At 32.5% G+C, this 23492-nt stretch overlaps 1 protein-coding gene across 2 annotated transcripts in view; it reads right to left on the minus strand.

Annotated features, from left to right (window-relative positions):
• Window positions 1–3696: 3696 nt before the first annotated feature.
• LOC142319535 (dolichyldiphosphatase 1-like) overlaps window positions 3697–23492 on the minus strand; it is a 36203-nt gene continuing 16407 nt past the window's right edge. The window contains exons 5-7 of one of the 2 annotated variants that reach the window (XR_012755209.1): window positions 14060–14188; window positions 13195–13331; window positions 9524–9658 (exon numbers count right to left, since the gene is read on the minus strand). Coding sequence is in view for 1 of the 2 variants with exons in the window: in XM_075356921.1 (XP_075213036.1) it covers window positions 9529–9658; window positions 14060–14188 (259 nt within the window). In the remaining variant the exon portion in view is untranslated. Of the gene's footprint in view, window positions 9659–13194; window positions 13332–14059; window positions 14189–23492 lie in introns of both variants that reach the window. The other variant, XM_075356921.1, reaches the window with a different exon arrangement.

Consider the following 23492-nt stretch of genomic DNA (forward strand, 5'->3'; position numbering starts at 1 on the left):
AACAGTGATTGTTAATAAAGTTACACTTATCTCTTTGAATTGAACAAGACTGTTATTTCAGGTCATTGCTGCTACTGAACACATTATCTAATGGAACTCAAAACGTTACAATTCATCATATGTATGTACCTATCTATGTTAAGAACCATGACACCATAAGAAATAATAGGAAAAGCAAGGAATGAAGAATCTCCATTGCTGTTTTTAATGTACCAAGTGTATGGTAAAACTGCGACACTTGTCCCAAAAATGTAAAGCAAAAGATTGATTTGCCATTTCTCAAGTAAATTAAGTCTTACAGAGTTTCAAATTAGCATTCAATCATCACTAGAAAAACTAACAAAACAGACTCTTGGCATTTACCAAGAGTGTCCTCTTTATACAGAATTAAATATAAAGCATTTCCATCGATTGCTAAAAGGCAGTAATAAGTTGTACTTTGAGAAGTTATAAATATATCTGTTCGAATAAATTACAATTATAGTTTTCTTATGGGGGGAAGAATCCTTTTGATGTCCTGAGAATGTGGTAGCAGATTTTATAAAATAAAGATTTTCTCTACTAAAATTTAAGTAACATTAGTTTTGAATATATACAATTCATACTTGACACAGAATGCATATTTCATTAATGAACGTATTTAAGACAAAAAAAAAATTAGCATAAATAACAATCAAGTAACCTTGTTTTGTAAGTGAAAAATAACTAGAAACCAGAGTTATTCAGTTCTTATTAGAATTGCATTGTAATAAGGAGTATGTTATGTAGATAAAAATAATGCTGGCCTAGTAAACAATCAATGCAATATCAATTCAAGTGCATGAAAGTTACAGAGTCTGCTGACTGGTTATAATATCAAAATAATATTATCAAAGGAAAACTGTTATTACTATAGTTTAGTTAGTAATATGGTCATTTATGTAGGTTTAACAATAGTGAATTACTGATCATAGCTGATAAAGAATAGAAGTTGTCTGGAGTGAAGTATAGTAAATAAAAAGCTGCCAAAAAATGTTATACAATCATGAAATAATATGAAGAAAGATGATAATAGCTGACATAACTAACCAGTAATGGCTTGTGGTGGGGACATAAAGAACGCATTCAGTTCCATTGGTTGGAACCATATTAACGAGGCAATCACGGCAAAGGGATTAAACCCGTACATACGCACACAAATAGAGGGATACCTATCTGTCAGAAGATGTACGGTCGAGGCCCAGGAGGAGGTTATAAATTTCCAAATGCACGGTGGAGTGACGCAGGGGTTGGTTCTGGGGACGTTATTATGGCTAACAGTCTTTGATGGACTACTAAATAGTGTGTTCCCAGATGGTGTCGAGGCGATAGCGTACGCCGATGACCTTGCGACTCTCGTGGAAGGCAAGACAGTCATGGAGGTCCACGAGAGGGCGAATGCCGCTACCAACATCATACACGAGTGGTTGAGCTCTAGGGGACTGGAGCTGTCTATAGACAAGTGTCGGTGTATCGCATTTACGGGCAGAAAAGAGTTTTGGAGCCTTTGAACATTAATATTAACGGCAATATCATAGACAAAGTTAATAGCCTTAAATACTTAGGAGTAATATTTCAGAAGAGCTGTCGATACACCGATCATATAGACAGCATTTGCCAGAAAGTGGAAGGCATGATCAAGAGCCTTAATACAATCATGTCATCGCAGAGGGCCCCTAGAGCCTCAAAACGAAGATTATTAGCAACCACTGTTGTGTCCTCGCTAATGTATGCGGTTCTGGCCTGGTGGCATTCCATCTCCATCAGAAGAAATAAGGAAAAATTAGTGAGGACGCACAGAAGAGCACTCCTGGGTGTGGTAGCAGCATACAGGACCGTTTCTACGAAGCCTTATGTGTTATAGCCAGTGTGCCTCCAATTGATCTAATTGCGAGGCAACGAGTAGAAAAGTCGCAAGGAAGAGAAGAACAGGAGGTCAGAGGTGCTATCAACAACAACTGGCAAGAGAGGTGGGCTGAAGACAGCGTGGGTAGAAAACTAAATACTTATAAACTAAACTAAATTACTTTAATTAAACTAAATTACTTATCCCTGACTACTATTTAACACAGTTCCTCACAGGACACGGCTGCTTCAACAGTTATTTATACAAAGTGGGTAGGAGGGAAGACCCAGGGTGTATGTACTGTGAGGAACCAGATGACGTGGAGCATACGTTTTTCGCATGCAATAGGTGGGCCACTCTAAGATTTAACGTGGCAATTACTGGGATAACTCCAGTAGAAATAGTAAGCTTTATGCTAAGTAATGAATCCAATTGGAGAAGAATTGCGAATTACGTTAGACAAATCATCGCGCAAAAGAACACAGATGAGAGAAGCATGGGATATTAGCTAGGTTAGGGTAGGGCGGATAACCTCAGTGGTGAGGGCCGACATGCCGAGGTGTGTCGGTCTCGATGAGCCGCTGAGGACTCCAGGGGACTTAGTTAGGGATCAATTACAAGTCATTAAGAAAAGACCCGACACCATGCCACAACATAGCTGGTATGGCGTGGTTCTAAAATGGGCAATAGTAAAAAGTAAATCTCTCAAAAGAGCTAACCGGTAGGCCGACCTGCCATGCTGGTATATAGCTGGTAGGTGGAAAGGCCTATTAGAGTAAAAAGACACTCCCCTGGATGGGGCAATACCACCAAGTCGGACCGGCCCAGGGGAGTAGAGGAAAAAAAAAATGGCTTGTGGTAATGCTAGTGCCTTAACAAAATAAACTTGTTAGTACAAGTTTGGAGTGATGACATTGAGATATACATTCTGTCTTCCACATTTGCACACGTTATAGAAACCAATTTGTCAGATGTATGTAACATCTATTTAATTATTAAATAAAATTGGAAATTTCAACAGATTCAGGAAAATGGCTGGACATGATTAATGATAAGTAGACTGTAAATTGTAAAGAAAGATAAACCACAGAGAACTGAAAAGGAATTAGTATAAGCATTGCTGTAAGTCCTCCGTTAAAGCCACTTCTGGCTTGGAACGGACGGGGGGGTGTAGCGACCTGACACGCTACGAGGCGAGATCTTCTCCCCTCGGGAGGAATCAAGATGTAAGTATTATAATCATTCTTGTGTAAAAACAGCTTATTGGACACAACATCAGTGTTCTTTTTACTTGTAAACTGTTTTTTAAAAACAAATTATTTACAACCAACAATATCAGTAATTACAGTGATTTATCTAACAACCTAACTGAACATGAAAATCAGAAATTACTTGGACTCACAATAGCAGTAGGTGAACTTATTGAAAATAAAAACTGACAAACCATTAATTCTATCCAAAAAAAAAGGTTATTATGCACTGAAACTTGCAAATGACAAGGTGTATGGGATTAGGTTAGTCCACTGTCCATTAACCCAAACCAAGAGTTATTTATCTTTAAGGAGAACTAATAAATTGTATTATCAAAATAATAAGGATTTTTTAAAAGTAAGTCCCTAACAGTTAAATCTGATGATGTGAGGTTAGAATACATATTTATGATAAAAAATGGAATATTTAAAAAAATTCAGGTAAATGAATTATGCAAAACCCCAGAATAGAGTGGAACTTTGATTGGGAATCAACACTAATATATGGTACTAGAGGAATGTAGGAGGAAACTGATCCATTCAATGCCCGACAGGATCAAGGTGAGAAGTACCACTGATTACTTAAGTAATGTACAATTTTTTTTTTTTTTTGTAACAGAATAAAATTTTTTAAATATAAAAAAATTGGATTTTAATGAGTCATATTAAACTTCTTTCTTCAGTGGATAACCATTTTCATAAAATATATGATTTCACACTACATTATATAGCCAAAGATCTGCTTTCCAAAATTTGAGGCAAATGAACTTTGTTTTTAACTTAATTTAAAACTTGAGAGAAGTAATGAATATGATAAACATCATGTAAATAAAAATGAAGTTAATTTTAATACATAGATAGTATATTATTATTTTCTACATATTAATATAATAGGGAATATTATATCTAGTCAAAGCTCTCCATAATGAAAATATTGGTTGGTCCCTTTACAATTCTGTAATAGGCAGTATAATTTATGTCTTCTGTAATAAAAATATCTTTGAATTTTCTCTATAACAAAAAAAATGGAAAATTTTTAAGATTAAAATGGGAATTTTTATGTTACGCAGTCCCAGGTACTGAATCTTGTAATAGAATGACATTTTTCAGAACAGAAGATCTGATGGACACAATAATTCTGTAAATTTTAAAATAACTTGCTAATGTAGATTATAGTCCAATTAACTGTCAACCTGTCTTCATTTCTACAACTTTTAATTTACATTCACCTTTGCTGCAATTGCCAACAATTATTGTACATTCTTTGGTTTATTGAACAGGTTATGAATACTATATTTCTATAGTAGTACTGAACTTAGAAGACTCCAGAGGTCATAAGTTCAGTACAGCTATCCTTACAAATTGGAATCTCCACGTACTGTTTAACAGTAATGTAACACTAAAAATTCATTCAGGTGTATGTCAGGGTGCTACTTGTTTGTTGTTTGATCTCTTCCTTATGCTTACACAAAACACTGTACTGTAAACAGTTTCTATATGGTATTGTATTTAGCTTAAAGGGCTGGGTAAGAAAATGGTGGGATGTAGGAGTAACAGGTTGGTGGACCCACTGGGTGGTGGGTAATATAAAGGCTTGGTATGACATAGTACATGGTGCAATACACAAAAACCTGACTTAATTTTTGTCTGGGCAAGGTGGTTTCAGGTCGTACCTTTTTAGGTTCAACCTGGACCAATCTTAACTATTGCCTGGTCGGTCTGTAAGGAAGAAGAAAATGTATACCATGTATACAAAATGTATACCAGCCAGAAGATGTTCAATGGATTATGTTGGAGGGCAGGAACAATAGACAGCAATTGTGGGGTGTGCTACTGTCATGAAGGAGCTAAGAATTTTTGAAAAAGATTGAAGTAGAATGAGGAATGCAGGAAGACGTCAGATGCCCTAGTTGGAAAACTATGGGAAGAAGTTATTGGATAAAGTACACGTGATCAAGAAGTCCCGTCAGGGATGTGACGCCAGGGGGTGCTGGGTCGGGCAGGTCTGTGAATGAGTGCCTGGGGGGTCCCCTGCAAGTATGCGGGGGTTGCCTGGGGGCAGTAAGGCTGTGAAAACCCCATCACCAGTGCCTGATGGTGTGCTCTCTGCTTCTCCAGAGCAATAACAAATGCTGTGCAGGTAAGTATTTTGTGTTTGCGTGCATATTGTTGGGCATGCATTGTGTAAGTTTGTGTGGTATGTGTATGGTGTATGTATGCATGGTATTGTTGTGCCTGGTGTGTTGTCTGATGCGATGCACTGTACTTGTGTGGTGTGTGCATGATTATATGAGTGTTACATGGTGTTAGTGGTGACCAATTGTGTATGTGGACATTTTACCCCCTCCTGAAGTAATGCTTTATTAGCTGAGGGGTGGAGGTTTAATCAGTAATGTGCAGGTATATATACGCACTTAATAACATCTTGCAGAACCTGTTAGTGAACCCTACACTACACTAACTAGGCACCCGTAAATGGGGTTCCTTCACCTCTTAAAAAAAGTAATTATTCAGGGCCATATTTGTTTTGTACGTGTATTGTGGTACAAGTTTTAGTTTATTGATGACTAGCAAACAAGAAATTCTTTCAGTGGAATAAAAAAGTGAAATTCAAGTGATGGAGAAGGGTAATAAGCCAGTCAACACTTGTCGTGACTTTCAATTGTATCTACTGATGGTAGCTACAAAGAAAAATGATTGAAAACACACAACCAGAAGACTAGAAAAAAAAATTGGGGCAAGTCTACAAGACTAAAATTTAAGAGTGTAAAATGTACTTTTCACCCCTTAATTTTCTGTTCCCATAATTAGCAAAAGTTATTGTTCTTGTTCATATTAAAATGGCAGGGACTTAAAAACAAGAGTAACTAGTCATAGAAAAACCTCGAAAAACATAAATATTTGAAAAACATTAAATCTTAACGTTTAAAATATCAAAACAACTGCATGGATGAATTCTGTAACATTTAAAGAATAAATATGAACATGGGATGCTGAATTAACTAAAAAGAGTATGAATATTTTTTTATTAGTAGATAACTGTACAGCTCATGCAAATATATAAGGACACAAGCAAATTAAAACTATGTTTTTTTTTTTTAACTGGTGCCCAACCGATGGATCAATGTGTCATCAAATGTCAGAAGTGTCACTATATTAAGAAAATGGTGGTTTGATTGAAGAGAGAAAATAATATCAAATTTAATTTGTATGATGCAGTATGCTACCTGTCAATGAATAGTTACCATAATCAATGAACTTGATTATGCCTTAAACTGTAAAACACATGTTTAAGCATTCCTGTCTGGCACAATAAAACCATTTTTCTGATAACAAAGAATACGATAAACGAAGGTAATCTACCCTCTAAGTGAATAGATAAAACAGTTCAGTGTTATACCATCTCTTCAGTCTGCATTATCTAATATCAACGATTACCAAGTAGTTGATAACAAGTACTACACAGTAACAGCACAAGTCATGATGACATTGTTGAAAATATTCTTACCAAAGATAATAAAGAAAGCAAAGAGGAAGAAAAATGGATTAAAGAAATCATATCCTCTACTTCAAAAGAGGCCCTAAATGCAATAAGGCTGATATCAACCTACTTAAGATGCCAAAGTACAAACACTCAGCTGCATCAACAAGTAATAAATATAGAAAATATCACTGAAAATTATTATTGTAAAGCAGAATACAAACAATAAAAAATCAAACAATTCTTCAGAAGTGAGTAAAAAGATTAAGCTGTGATTAGTGAGAAATTTAATACAAAATTTTATGGAAAACTTTCCAATAACTGTTTGTAAATCAACACAATATTAGAGTAAGCTTTTATACTGTAGTAAAAGTACAAAATGTCTTTAAATTTATCTAAACAAACTTGTGGAATTACAGCTGTACAGAGTTCATATTTGTTCTCTTCAAAAGACTTCCTGAACATTCCTGATAAGTCTATTTACTCTAATTTCATTGTTATTATTAATTATATTACATAAACAATAGAAAACAATTAAGTAGTCTTAATTAAGACTAAGCAGTCTCAATTAAGTAATCCAATTTTTCTTTCTTTATTTTATTTTTTTCCTGGTATAGTAAGACACAGAAATAGAAGGAAAGGTAAAGAAAGAAATTTTTCCTTAACAATTTTCCCAGTAATGACATTCTTTTACAATGAAAATAAGTAGTGGAACCTTGAGTTTTGTTATACAGAGCTTCAACTGTGTATATAAACCTCATGATATAACTGTGTACTTATTAACTGACGGTCTATCTGGGCAGTCAACAGCCTAGTTTTAATTAAGCTTTATATAAACTAAAAAATCAATACAAATCTAAGAATTTCAAACAAAATAATTGAGAGTAAAATCAAATTTATTTGATATTTATCAATTTTATAAAGAAATTAGTGCTTTGTAGTTCATGAACATGAGCTTCTTTGATATTTGAAAAGTCTTATTCCACTACTGGCAAGCTTCTGCTGATAGAATGAAAAGCAACAACAATTTTAGTAATAAGCTTGCATATAATTTTTTTATAAAATTTATAAACTATCTTAGCTTTAAATATTCATATTACAGGCAAGAAAGATTTACAACATTTAAAAACAGGTTTCTAAATATGAAAATATTAAAATGAAAATCCCTCTAATCAAATGATTTTATCACATCTTCACAAATTTCATCATAATAAACATCCAGTTTCATAATAAAATATTTTTCTCTTCTACCTTTAGCCCTAAATGATGGAAATGCTCTTTATCACTTACAACAAAATCCTTAATAACAAACACATACAAACAATTGTATAAATAGGAAGACAAAGCAAGTAAGCCAAAATCAATATCTCACATTAAAAAAAAATCTTACACATATTAAGACAAAACAAAAAATCTTTACAAAAATCAACGAATGTCATTAATGAATCTGTATTCTGATATCAACAATAAAACAATTTTTAACTTATTTTATATTACTTTTTACTTCAAGTCACGGACAAATTGAAGTTGTTTATTTTTATTTAAAAATAAACAAATAAACAATTAAGAATAATTGTTCAAAGCATTGTGTCATTTTTTAAATATAATAATAATAATAGTATTAAAAATTAAACAGTCCAATCTCACTATAAAGCAGTTATCATTTTTAATTTAATACTTGTATAACAGAATCAATTCTAATTTTCTGCATTTTAAACTACTGTATTTTTTTTACATAGAAATATTTTTATAAAATATTACAGCCTTATATATAAAATAATAACAATCTTTACTGAAATTGTTTTTTCACATTTCAATTAAAAGCATAATTAACAAAATAGTACTATATGATTTTTGTTTTAAATTTTTGTTACCTTGCCATATAATTTGAAAAATCAAACAGATAAATATTGATTAATTTCTGAAAGGTAAGTTACATTTTACCCGTTGTAGTATTAACCTGATTTAGATTGCCAGTATAAGTATTTTTAAATAAAGTAACCGCCTCCTGATAGCATATAAAAAGAAATTGTGATCATTCTTTAAGCACATTGTTACAATAAAAAAATAATACTAGACAATAAAAGTGTAACATAATTTCTACAATGTTACTGCAATATATCAGTAATAAAGAAATAGTCTAGTATCTACTGTTCTACTAAATTTCATTTTAAAAAATTAAACCACTCACAATGACTAGCAACAATTCAAAATTTGTAAATAATTTCAGAATTAAGTTTATTTTACCAAAACTGTTTTTTAGAAATAGTAAAAATTTCTAAACAGTTATTGTGAATGTATAGGAAGACAATTAAACATGGAATTAAATCAAGAACATAAAATTGTTAAATAGCCAGCAAATTATATTCATAAAAAACACAACCAATTTTTATTTAAAAAAAAAAATCCAGCAATATATCATTATTTACAAATAGTGAAATGTAAAGCAATATAATCTTCTGATCATAATTTCTTCTGCATTAAAATGAACACAGTAAACTACCTATCAATGATGACAACAGATTACCAATTATAGAAAAACAATTGAGGCTAGAAGTATTTTATTATCAGAATAAAAGTACTAATCTTTATGTAGTTCATAAATCTTCATGACACACAGTAAATAAATAAACAGAATAAGTCTTTTCTGTTTAAAACAACTAACACAGTAATAAAAAAATCTGAGATCATAAATAAAATTAATGGCATTGTTCAACACTGTACAAAAATTTTCAAATAATTAATCAACAGCATTAAGTTCACAATAATGTATATTTCTTATGAACATTATCAGCACCAAAGCATTATCATTTTTTAACATATCGTGTCAACTAAAAACAAAAAGCTTATTGCAGTAATTAGCTGACCGGGCACTATTGCTACCGTTTGCGAGGCCAATAAATGCGGAAGAAACTGTAGACATCGGTCAGCTGTCATTGTGACTTCATGGAGACAAGTTTCCTGCCACGAGCTCGAGCCTCTTGCCTAGTATTGGTATACTCAAACCACAGTACATTAGGTATTAGAGTTGTATCTCTTAGTAGTAAAAACTCGGATATCCGCCTAAAACAACAATAAAAACACAATAATACTTTTTATTATTTTTTTAATGAACAGTGAGTGTATTTGTATTACTTACATAAAACAATGATATTGAGAATAAAAAAGCTAATAATGTAGAAATTACATTATTAAACACTAAGTGGTTAATACAACATCTCATTTAAAATATCTGAGATAAATAACTTTATAAAATAAATAAATTACATAATTCTCATTTTTTAGGCAAACTCTACTATGAAATATAAATAAATTTGAAAACATAAGTATAAGAACTTGACTAAAATGAACTCTTTAACAGAACAGAAATACATTTTTGGGAACTTATACTTTTCCTTACATAAAGCATTGCGATAAACACCCTACAAAACCTGTTAATAGTAGATAATTTCTAGAATATGAATATCAATAACCTAAAGCAGAAAATGAAAAATGTTTACAAAAGTATAATTAATGCAGCTAATGGCTGGCTAGAGAGCTTTAATTCTTATTACAAAGGTGTTTTCAGTAATATTTGTGGTGAATTAAGTACCATAAATGTTCAACAGTTGAAAAACAAAACCGTTTTAAAACATGAAACAAAAAACATAAATATATATATATATAAATTTTTTTTTTCTTCGAGATCTTATCAACAAAATGCTTTGTTTTGCAATGAAGGAAGATACATGCATTGGGGGAAAAATGTCAAAAGAAAGATGAACTTTTTCTTAGCATTCAATGTAAACAGAAATCAAACACCTGTTGTCAGAGGTAAATCTGTTTATCAGAAAATATTTAGATATGGTAATTTTAATTCCTTACTGGTGTACTGAAAAAAAAAAAAAACAGTAACTAAAAACACAGTAACTAGTAAGTACCATTATGTTTAATGAGAAAATGAAAATTGAATTTATCCTAAATTTACACTATTCAATTTATTTTCATACCACTACAAAATGAAAAACATTATCCTGAATCATTGTTTTATAGACAGGTTTTGATATATAATTTATAAGACAGTGAAGAATATTTTCAACTGTAATTAGTACACTAGCACAATTTTTTTCATAGTATGAAATTAATTTTTCATAGTATTTAATTTTTTAATTCTAAATAAATGAATGAAATTAAATAAGTAAATAAACAATAAAAATAAATTTATATTTTACCTCAGTAAACAGACACAATCATTAAAAATTCAGCAAATTATTATAAATGATTAGCACCTGATTACACTGATCTGAATTCCGAATTTTAAAATTATCAACAGAAAACTTTTTTCTGTACAGATTCATTCTAAAATTTTAGAATGATATTTGATATCTTCTTACATTCTTCAGTTTAGTTAGATTCTTATATCTTATATTCAGAATAATTTTTTGATGTATATCTTGGCACAAAATTTGTTTTTTTTTCAGTATACTATTAATTTAATCGCAGAAATTAGAAAACTTTTCAGTAAAATACAGTTTACCATGTAATATGAGTGAAATAATTTAATTTAATCACCATGTTGGTTCTCAATGTTTTGCTTTTGATGATGGGATAGATGAATAAAAAAAAAAACCTCAGAAAGTGAATGCTAGCCAGTTGACAAGAAGAGCATAATGACCATTACACAAACTCAAACTTCAAAGACTAATATTGAGGTAACAAATAGTACTGATCAATTTTTCTTTTTTAAATTGGTAATTATATAACCTTCTGAGTCCCCAGAAACAATCAAATATCACAGTTAGAAATGTAGGTATTAAAGATCAGCAAACAAGAAGATAACAGATAACCTATTGTACGTAATCTAGACCCTACTTTTAATAAAACTGGAATTTAGTCTGACGACTATTATACAAATACAAAAACTTAACTTCTGTATTCCTTGAAATAACAAAATGTCTACATTTTAAGTAAGAACAATTTTGGGTTCTTTGTTCTCTCAATTTAAAAATTTGAGATTCAAAGCTCACATTCTGCACCAAAATAAATGCAAGCATTATATTTCTATTTTAATATGATTCTTTATGTTTTGTAATTTGATACTAAAAAGTAACAATGGATGAAATTTTATAATTTTTTGCAATATAAAAAAGCAACCCTGACAGTAAGTTATACTTTACTAGACAATTAACTAGTATAATATATGACAATTTTGCTGGTAGACCCCTAGACAGAAATCTACCAAATAATGTAGTGATGATGGCAAAAATGAGAAAAATACTTCCAACAGAATGAATACCATTGGGACATATAAGTGGTGTTATAATATTCTGATGTCAGAGAAAAACATGAATATTATTCTGTTCCAAATGGTCAAAATATTGCTATGACTTGTACAAACAGAAAGCACTATACAATTAAATCAACCAAGAATTACCTTAGCCTATCTTAATTTATGCTGGCTTTAATATTATCAGATCTCTAAATATAGTTTTCTATTCAAAAAGTGATACTAACCACATTAACAAAAAGACTACAATTTAACAAATTTCAATCAGTACATCAAATTCATCATCTGAATAAAATATTCATAATATACACACAATAAAGTCCTAATTATTCAAGGTAAATAAATAAAGCAACAAGAAAATAAATGAAGTCACCTAAGAGCAGGATGATCATACTTGAGTTCAATGACATGGAATTTTACCTTGTACGATTTTTCCACTTTACAAACTGGGTAATTGTACTTACTATACAAAGTACCCAATTTCTAATACATTTCACCATTGCTTTATCCTGCTCAAACAGGTGAGTTTTCTTCAGTGACATTGGTTTTCTTTTGAATTCATGAATCCTTATAGCCCTTGAAGAACAACATGAAATTACATTTAAACCAAATGTTTTTTGAATGCAAAATGATACAATTTCAATTTGTTTTTCTCTATGTCTATGCTGCTAGACAATATGTTGATCATGTTTTTCTTAGTCTTAATACAGAGAAAGTAATAACAAAAGAGCCTAGTATATTTCATGCCATTATGTAGTATTGCTCATTATAAGAAAGTTCTTATTACTAATTTTTGTTGTTTGCAAACTCAGATATCAGTGAAATATGCTACAATAATCTTCTTTGGTATTTTGATAATTAGAATTTGAACAGAATATGTTAATAACCTTTTATAATGGTTGCAAAAGTTGTAATAAACAATTTTCAAAATGAAATAAACTTATTACAGTCAGTTTTACTGTTATGATTAATATCGTTATGCAGATGCATTATTTTATAATTTCACTAAAAAATTAATTGAATTTAATCAAATAATTGATATTTAAGTCAGGCTTAAATATCAATTTAATATCAATTCAATATCAATAAAAATAATAATTTAATATCAATTTATTAAAATGCAGTAAATAAAGTTTCATATGACACCTTTATATACTAAGATGCTTAAAAGGAAAACAAAATTAACAAAATAAATGAAAAGAAGTATGAAAACAGAGCTGAAGTCTAATAATAATAGTGGAACTGAATAAAATTAGAGAAATGAAAAGAGGATGCAGACTTTCAATATTTTATAAAAATTAAGTAGAAACAGGAATCATATGGTGATACTTACTGGTCGTCTGTATTAGACTCGGATAAGAGTAGCAGCAAAATAGTAAGAGGTAGGAGATAGCACATAATTCACTTTCAAAGTTTTCGAATTTGTATACAGAATAAAAAATTTGTATTTGGAAGAAACCAAGAGAAGATCTGAAAGAAAAGTTAAAATTCTATGTAACAATTCAAACAGAAAAAATAAAAATGCTAAAATTCATGCAAGATATTGTTCTTTTGGTTGAAACTAAACATGAGTTAAATGGGAAACTGAAAAGTGATGATGTAAGAAAGACATTTACTGAAACTTATTATCACATTCAAGGACAGCTTTCAAACAGAATATAAATTTTCTGGTATCTTAATATATTCTTAAAGAGATTTGTTTAAATATTTGTGCTATCACCTTAGCACAAGATATTTGTGCTACCATTTTAGCAGTTCTTGATATCAGAACACTGATAATAAGAAAGGCAAAGAACACAAATTTTTTAAATATGATGTTTTGCAGGAGGTTGACGATTAGGGCTGACCAGAAAATTCATCAAATCAATTGAAAGACTAAAGACAAAAAAATTCATTTTAAGACGTGAATTTTGGGTTTGAAAATAAAAATTATTATTGCAACTGATTATAAAGAGTTATATAAAATAAATAATATTTATTAAAAAAAAAGTAAATTTTAAAATTAGAAATGTGTAAGCAAATTTTAAATGACTTTAAATGAACAGTAGTTAACATAAATGTGCTCAATTCAGAATGTAAACAAATAAATAATAACAAAATTCACACAATATGGTATATCAATTAAAGTAAAATATTATAATAACATTAGATAATCTAAATGATAAAATAAATAATCGTAAATAATATCATGATCTTACCATGAAACAACAACAGGAAAAAATGGAGTAAAAAGGAAGTAAGTAGCAGCAAACCACACTGAACCAAAAAGAAAGCCAACTATAGCACCATATAATACTTGTCGCCAGGTATGGTACTGCAAATAAACTCTGAAAAATAGAACACACATACCTGAAATCAATATATCACAGTGAAATTCATTTGTTGTGTCAAGTTTAATTACTTGACATCTCTTGCGACAATAAAGTTTCAATCATAAATCAGATAATCTGATTTACAATTAAAAACTTTACTTGTTAATTCAAAGTAATTTTTTCCCTATGAATGTTTCAGCAATCTGCACAATAAGTTAAATAAAAGCTTTTTATTTAACAGATTTTAGGTATTGTACGTTGTGTATCTGGGTTTGTTAAAAAGCAATCATAAAGGGGGAAATTCATAGACCTGACAGATATAGATGGTTATAAACCTTTGAGGAAATTATAAAATTTTAATTACATACTGCTATGACTGTGTAGTTATCACAGATTGCATAAACTCCTCTACCAAAATTGTTTAATATTAATGATCTAATGTCAAAACTGACAAAGGATACAGGTATTATTCATATATTCTTAATCACATTTGATTGGTCTCATATTTTAATAACTTTTCTATTGGCTAATTTAAAATTTATTCTATTTATTTTTTATGTCAAACATACATTTTTAGGTAAAGTAAGATATTAGTAAAATCTTCTGTTATTACTAATTTCTTAGAATACTTTAAGCCTTTATACATACACATGAGGTCTGTTCAGGAAATAACATATATTTGGGCGTTCTTCCAACTGAACCACCGGTGCATTCAGGAAATAACAGAACATTTTTAATTACACGCCAACGAAGATATTTACCTGACAGGCGGTTGGCAGCATTGTGTTCCGCATAACCTCCTCTGTAACCAAATGTTCTTGGATTATTCATATCTCATTTAGTTTTCATGTTATTGTTATTTAAGTGCAACATGTTTAAGCGTTAGTAGCGATTTTTGTAATGTGAGCAACACATACAATGTAACAATACAATGCAACAATACAATGCACACGCACACTCGGCTTTGTTGTAAGAAAATATCTTTCTATTAATGGGTGGGTTTCATGGGTTATTTAGTGGTGGTAATAAATTTAAGTTTTCTTTATGGATGGATTTGGTAATTTGCGTTCCTATCCATATGACCAGCGTGAAGTTTATTTACTGGGTCTGACCATGGGAGACTAAGCTTTTGTGCCTAAAACTCCCAGCGTGATTCCCCTTCAGTCCATCTGCTGAAGTCCTTTTGTACTAGCACCTTATGGGCTAGCAGGAGTATGCTTACCAGGGCCCTAGTTATTTGGAGGGAGCAATGCGCCCCCTTCTCCAGAGGGAGTCGCATATGTTGGCTGAATTAAATTGTGATCTCTTCATGGGACGGTGTGGGGTGTTGTCTAGGTTTTTATAGTTTTAACAAAATTTAATTGTGAAAACGGTCACTTTTTCGGCCGGAATTTCGTGCAGTTTCCATTTATAGGTTACGCGATATAGAGGCTCCTAAGCCTGGTTTGTCATTTTTTTGACTTCCGTACCGCCTCTTCATAGTGGTTCGTCTAATATGACATGAGGCTGTTTTCTTATACCCTGTGGAGTAGGGTCCTCTCGGAAGATGTCCTGGAGATGGCCATGTTCAGACACAGCCACTCTTCTGAACAGTCTGTGTGTTTGCGCCACCCCCCCCCCCTGAATATGGTGTGTAGTCTTGCATCATGGTGAAGAGTGGCGTTTCTAATGAACCATGGTGCTCCAAATATACCGCAATGCTGTTTTGGACGGCTTCTAATTTCTTTTGAAGTGTGGAGTTCAACAAAGCTCCCAAGCCAGGTAAGCATATGTTATAATCGGCAGGACATATAGCCGAAAAATGAGCAGTTTGGTCGCCAGTGGATATGGGCTGGCACTGTTCAGTAGTGGGTATAGTGAGGCCCTGACAGCCTTTGCCCTTCCAGCTGCCTGGTTGGAACATGTGTCTTGTATGTGAACATCACTGCCACCAATTTTTCACCATTAACCTTGATTCTCCACACATATCAAGCCACGGTTCTACTAGATCCAATTGCCTTTGGAGTCCCTCGATCGTTTAATCTACACTTCTGGATTCATAATAATATACTGTGTTGTCTGTGTATAGAGCTGTTTTGACTTCTTCAGACAGCAGCATATCGCTGACATAGGCCATGTACAAGAACGGTGAAGGTCTGCTCCTTGGGGGACTCCAGCGACTATGTCTCTGGTGGAGGAGATTGTTCCCCCTAAGCATACAACAAATTGTTGGTCTAGTAAATAAGACCGTATCAATTTGACATAGTGACAGGGAATCGTCGTATGTGCAAGTTGGCAGTGGGAAAGATTGCTTGGAAACCTAATAAGAAGCAGTTACTGACACAGGTTATGAAGACAAAGACTTCAATGGGCAAAGGAACATAAAGAATGGACTATTGAGTTGTGGGAAAAAGTGATTTTTTCAGATAAGGCTCATTTCTTTGTCCAAGGGGAAAGACTAGCCTATATTCATAAGTCAGCAGATGAGAAGACTACTACTATGCCACCACACCTGCAACAAGCTCCCAAACACCCAGCCAAAAAGATGTTTTGGGGATGTTTTACACATGAAGGGCCAGCAGCACATGCCTGTGGATGGGATGATGAAATCAGATTAATACATTAACATATGCCAAAGAAAAATAGTCCCACTTATGCAGAAGAACCCAGAACTCATTTTCTAACAGGACCTTGCACTATGTCACATGTCAAAGAAAGTAAAAGAGTTCTTCAAAAAACTTTGAGTGCTCTTGTGGCCAAGGAACTCCCCTGACCTGAATCCCACTGAAAATTTATGGGTCATACTAAAAGAAGACTTGGGAGAATGAATTGTGGCACAAAAACTGACCTTATTAGTTCAATGATATAGGTTTGGTTTCGAGATGAAGAAATCAAAAATCATTGTTCTACCTTAGAGGAATCAATGCCAAAAAGAATTAATGAGATAATCAAGAAAAAAGGACACATAAACATTAAATTTGAGTAACTTTGATTATTAAACATTTTTTCTTTTAAAAATAAAATTTTCTGTCAAAAATACTGTGTTCGATTATTTTTTTCGCCAGTGTATAAATATATATACATATATAATGCATGAAATTACATTTACTTATATATATTACTAGTACTAGTGTTTTGATTTCAAATACTGCTTTAAATTCACTGCTCCTTCAGCAAGTTAATGAAATTGCAATATAAAAAGCTAACTTTCTGAGATGGTAAACATTAGTACAATGGAAAAGAGACTGAAACAGAAATCTGAGATAGCAGCAACACATTAGTTAATTATAAAACTCTATTATACTTTATATCATAAAATTAAAGAAACTATTCTTCCAACAGCCTTTCAGATTCATGTTGTTTGAGAATATGTCTCAATGATGCTTCCAGAATCAGAGTTGTTAAAGGTACAATTCATAAGTCAGCAGATGAGAAGACTACTACTATGCCACCACACCTGCAACAAGCTCCCAAACACCCAGCCAAAAAGATGTTTTGGGGATGTTTTACACATGAAGGGCCAGCAGCACATGCCTGTGGATGGGATGATGAAATCAGATTAATACATTAACATATGCCAAAGAAAAATAGTCCCACTTATGCAGAAGAACCCAGAACTCATTTTCTAACAGGACCTTGCACTATGTCACATGTCAAAGAAAGTAAAAGAGTTCTTCAAAAAACTTTGAGTGCTCTTGTGGCCAAGGAACTCCCCTGACCTGAATCCCACTGAAAATTTATGGGTCATACTAAAAGAAGACTTGGGAGAATGAATTGTGGCACAAAAACTGATCTTATTAGTTCAATGATATAGGTTTGGTTTCGAGATGAAGAAATCAAAAATCATTGTTCTACCTTAGAGGAATCAATGCCAAAAAGAATTAATGAGATAATCAAGAAAAAAGGACACATAAACATTAAATTTGAGTAACTTTGATTATTAAACATTTTTTCTTTTAAAAATAAAATTTTCTGTCAAAAATACTGTGTTCGATTATTTTTTTCGCCAGTGTATAAATATATATACATATATAATGCATGAAATTACATTTACTTATATATATTACTAGTACTAGTGTTTTGATTTCAAATACTGCTTTAAATTCACTGCTCCTTCAGCAAGTTAATGAAATTGCAATATAAAAAGCTAACTTTCTGAGATGGTAAACATTAGTACAATGGAAAAGAGACTGAAACAGAAATCTGAGATAGCAGCAACACATTAGTTAATTATAAAACTCTATTATACTTTATATCATAAAATTAAAGAAACTATTCTTCCAACAGCCTTTCAGATTCATGTTGTTTGAGAACATGTCTCAATGATGTTTCCAGAATCATAGTTGTTAAAGGTACAATTCATAAGTCAGCAGATGAGAAGACTACTACTATGCCACCACACCTGCAACAAGCTCCCAAACACCCAGCCAAAAAGATGTTTTGGGGATGTTTTACACATGAAGGGCCAGCAGCACATGCCTGTGGATGGGATGATGAAATCAGATTAATACATTAACATATGCCAAAGAAAAATAGTCCCACTTATGCAGAAGAACCCAGAACTCATTTTCTAACAGGACCTTGCACTATGTCACATGTCAAAGAAAGTAAAAGAGTTCTTCAAAAAACTTTGAGTGCTCTTGTGGCCAAGGAACTCCCCTGACCTGAATCCCACTGAAAATTTATGGGTCATACTAAAAGAAGACTTGGGAGAATGAATTGTGGCACAAAAACTGACCTTATTAGTTCAATGATATAGGTTTGGTTTCGAGATGAAGAAATCAAAAATCATTGTTCTACCTTAGAGGAATCAATGCCAAAAAGAATTAATGAGATAATCAAGAAAAAAGGACACATAAACATTAAATTTGAGTAGCTTTGATTATTAAACATTTTTTCTTTTAAAAATAAAATTTTCTGTCAAAAATACTGTGTTCGATTATTTTTTTCGCCAGTGTATAAATATATATACATATATAATGCATGAAATTACATTTACTTATATATATTACTAGTACTAGTGTTTTGATTTCAAATACTGCTTTAAATTCACTGCTCCTTCAGCAAGTTAATGAAATTGCAATATAAAAAGCTAACTTTCTGAGATGGTAAACATTAGTACAATGGAAAAGAGACTGAAACAGAAATCTGAGATAGCAGCAACACATTAGTTAATTATAAAACTCTATTATACTTTATATCATAAAATTAAAGAAACTATTCTTCCAACAGCCTTTCAGATTCATGTTGTTTGAGAACATGTCTCAATGATGCTTCCAGAATCAGAGTTGTTAAAGGTACAATTTTAAAAATTTAGGAAAATGAAAAAATATATATTTGTACAATTTTTTTAATATATAAAATAATTTCTCCTGAATACTGGATGATAGTGTATACAGTAAGTACAATGTTTTCTACAGAAAGGGATACATTAATTAGTTGCTTTATATTATATACCACACACATGAGGTCCGTAAATTAAGTAATGAGACTGGTTCAGAAAAACTTTTTATTTACAACCTAATTATACATGAACTCTTACCTTTGAAATAGTTCCCTTGGGAAGCCAGACAACACTTTTACAGTTTTCTGACTCTTCATAGCAGTGTTGAAACTCAGAAACCGGAACATCCCTCAAACGGTCGGTTACATGTTATTTATGTTTTCTACAGTTCCAAAATGGTGTCCTTTGAAGTGTTTTTTTAAAGTCGAGAACAGGAAAAAGTTGCAGGAACTCAAGTCAGGTGAATAAGGTGGTTTGAGGAATTATAGGAATGCTTTTCTTTGCCAAAAACTCATTAATTGAGAGTGCAGTGTGACAAGGTGCATTGTCATGATGCAGCATTCAATTATCTTTGATGGCTGATCTCGTATACTGCCAGTCTTTTCAGCAGTCTTTCAAGAATTTCTCAGTAAACATACTGATTTATAGTCTGTCCTATAGGCAAACACTCCTAATGGACAATGCTATTACTATCAAAGAAAAAAATTAGCATGGTTTTGATTTTTGCTATGCTCATTTTTGCTTTTTGGGATGTAGTGAGTTTGGACTGTGCCACTCCTTCCTCTGGCGCTTTGTTTCTGGGTCATACTCAAATATCCAAGATTCATCACCAGTAATGAAATTTTTTAGAAAATCAGAATCAGTTTCAATTTGCCTTAGAAGATTGTGGTACACTTCCACCCTGTTGTTTTTCTGTTCAACAGTGAGGTTTTTGCAACCAATTTTGCACAAATTTTTTCATGTCCAATTCGCTTGTCAAAATTTGATGGACTGTGTTACAGTTCAAATTCAGTTGTTCTGCAATCATTCTGACAGTTAATCACCAGTCGTACCAAATCAAGTCTCTGATTCACTCAACATTGTTGTCACTTTTTGATGTTAACGGTCGTCCAAAGCATTCATCTGCAACTGATTCCTGGCCATCTGAAAATCCTTTAAAGCAATTAAAAACTTGGGCTCATGGCAGAACATCATCTCCATATGCCTTTTTCAATTCTGAAAAAGTTTCAGTAGCATTCTCACAAAGTTTAACACAAAACTTTATTTCACAATGTTGCTCATAATTAGTATCATTCATTTTTGTGATGCACAACAAAATCCCGTTTCACAAAAAGTTTGTTTACATTTCATGTGGCAACAATAAACTAGAAATATAAATACCTAATATAAATCAGCTGTTCGTATAACCATATGTTTACTACTAACTTTACAGTGTTGCCACTTTGGCTGCCAAAAAAAAACTAGTCTCATTAATTTATTTACAGTCCTCATATGGGGTATTGCTAGATAACTGCCCTTCAATTTACCGGGAAGCAGTTCATACATTGTTTCTGAAAACCCAATTTATACCATAATAAGTAACTGACATTTTTTATTTTAATTCATTTCAAAATCATAACATGGACAAAAAATCACATAGAAAACTTAATAGAATATTATTTTTGTAACAAGTGTCTAGTATGATTTTATTTGGATCAGCTATCATTAACCTAAACGCAAACAAAAATTACTGCCATCCACACACATTCAAAAAACAATCACATAATATTACTGAGGTGCATACCTCATCTTTTTATATAGGATGCATATCCTACATAAAAAAATGATCATGACAAATCTGTTTTGTTTCATAACATTTTGTTTTCGTATTATTACAAAAAGATTAATGTAAATGTGAACAAGTATTATACTTATACAGGTAAATACTTACTGATGGATTATGTCATTTTGAAATGTGTTGATGGTTAATTATATTTTACAAATTTTAGGTTTAATTTTCTTATAACTATATTTTAAATTAATCTAATATGTAATTCTTTACACATTTATCATTATTAAATGTAAAATAAAAAATAATTTAATTTCACCAAAAGTCTTGATTTAGATTTCACCAAAATCAGACTGACTGACTGTTTTTTATGTAATTTTCTTGGGTAAAGTCACTAAACAAATTTTAAATAGTATAAATGGTTGACAAGAAAATATACCAATATATATCCAAATAGTTTCATTCTGGAAAATAACGAAGCACAAGCAACATTATGCAGCATCAAGCTTTAGTGATATTGTTGAATATGGGGAATTAGACTGTCCGACCGAGGCCAGTGTGAGTATTCATAGGATTATAATCTAAGAGATCGCTTAAGTGGTGGTCCAAGAGCTCCAGATTTAGATCGCTATAACCTAAGGGGTTGCACGGCGAGTGTGCGGCAGTGTGTGTGTGTACAGGGTTTGGAATGGGGCATGGAGCACAAAGAGGAGGTGGAATTGATGGCTGAACAATTCCACCAGGCCATCAAGACTGGTTGCGAAAGGGTCCTATGGTGGCCTCGGTTAATGGATGAACCCTTAGGTAGTGGCCAGTCCGCTGATCAGAAAGTGCCTGGAGTCATCATGACCTCTGCTTCTGAGGAGCCATCTGTTAAACGTAGGCAGAAACCCAGGGAAAAGTGGTGGCCCTCTAACCTTAGCGTGCTGCACGCAAGAGTTAGATCTGCTAGGAGAAGATACCAGCGTCGCCACCTAACGAGGATTATCGTTGATAACAAGCATGCTGAGGGTCTGCAAATCTACCAGTGTGCCTGCAATAAGTTCATGCTATTAAGAAAGCCAAACTCAAGTTTTGGCAAGACTCCATGAGCAAGTTGCAGTGCAACCCCTGGCAGCTTGTGAAGTCATGTTACTGGCCAAAGCCATTGCATGCCCTGCCCAGTGTTTGATGCAGGTTTGCTGGTCGTGACCACACTTTAACATCTGTGGCGACTTACCAGGGTTCCTGGATATTCTGTTTCCAGTCGTTCCAGAGGATGAAGCAGAAGTCGGCGTTAGGGCAGGTGAGACACCATTCCCTGGTGTACAGGCGTGGAACCCGTAGATATAGACCAAGTGGTTTCTCAAATGGGACTGAGAAAGGCAATGGGGATTGACCAAACTCTACCATACTGCTGTGTGAAGCTAACCTAGAGATATATATGGCTGATTACTAGCCAAGTAAAGGTCAAGCACTTTAATATGGTGGACAGGTACTTGCTAGCATTCAGCGACCTAGGCATGGTAGTGAATGCTGCCTAGATGAAATAAATTTTAATTTATGGATATCACATATATTTTTAGTATCTGATGGGGTGTGCCTACCCATTTGTGTAAATATATGACAAGTGAGCGGTTGGGACACAGCAGGTGATGTATGGCACCGCACTTAGTCCGCTCACATTGTTAGATAAGCTCTAGGAGCTATTTAGGACACTGGTCGCTACACTGTTTTGTGGCACAAACATTCGGTCTTGTGCTTTAGGGCGACTGAATGGGGTGGTGGCAGAAGAAATGCCAAGCAAACCAATCTGTTGAGATCTACTGATACACTTTGAACTCTTAGTATCAATATCAGATGGTAGGCTAACCATTTCTAGATATAACACAAATTATCTGACGCCACATGGTGATTTATAACTATATAACAGGACAGGACAGTACTCTTTATGACAGTTACCTATGTTAACAGCCAAACAGTTTCCTTCTCCTGCAGTGTAAAAAACTAATACAAAGTTTAAAAACCTTTCCTTAGTGATGAAGAAACCAATCACAATTGGATTCAGTTAATGGGTCATAATTGCACCTCATTAGTTTGTAATGTAGTTGAGGTTAATCACATTTAAATATTTTTTTGTCATGTCATCCAATCACTAATAGTCAATATTTTAACATTTAATCAGCTACAATAACAAAGAATAATTCACATTTTTCAACTTTCTTAGTGCTTTTCCTGGTTTTTTTCTATTTGTACTCACAACTTAAGTTTTTGTTTCCGTCAAAGCTAATTCAATATATGTGAACTCA

The sequence above is a fragment of the Lycorma delicatula genome, chromosome 2 (genome assembly GCF_047948215.1).
Source record: "Lycorma delicatula isolate Av1 chromosome 2, ASM4794821v1, whole genome shotgun sequence".
NCBI lineage: Eukaryota > Metazoa > Arthropoda > Insecta > Hemiptera > Fulgoridae > Lycorma > Lycorma delicatula.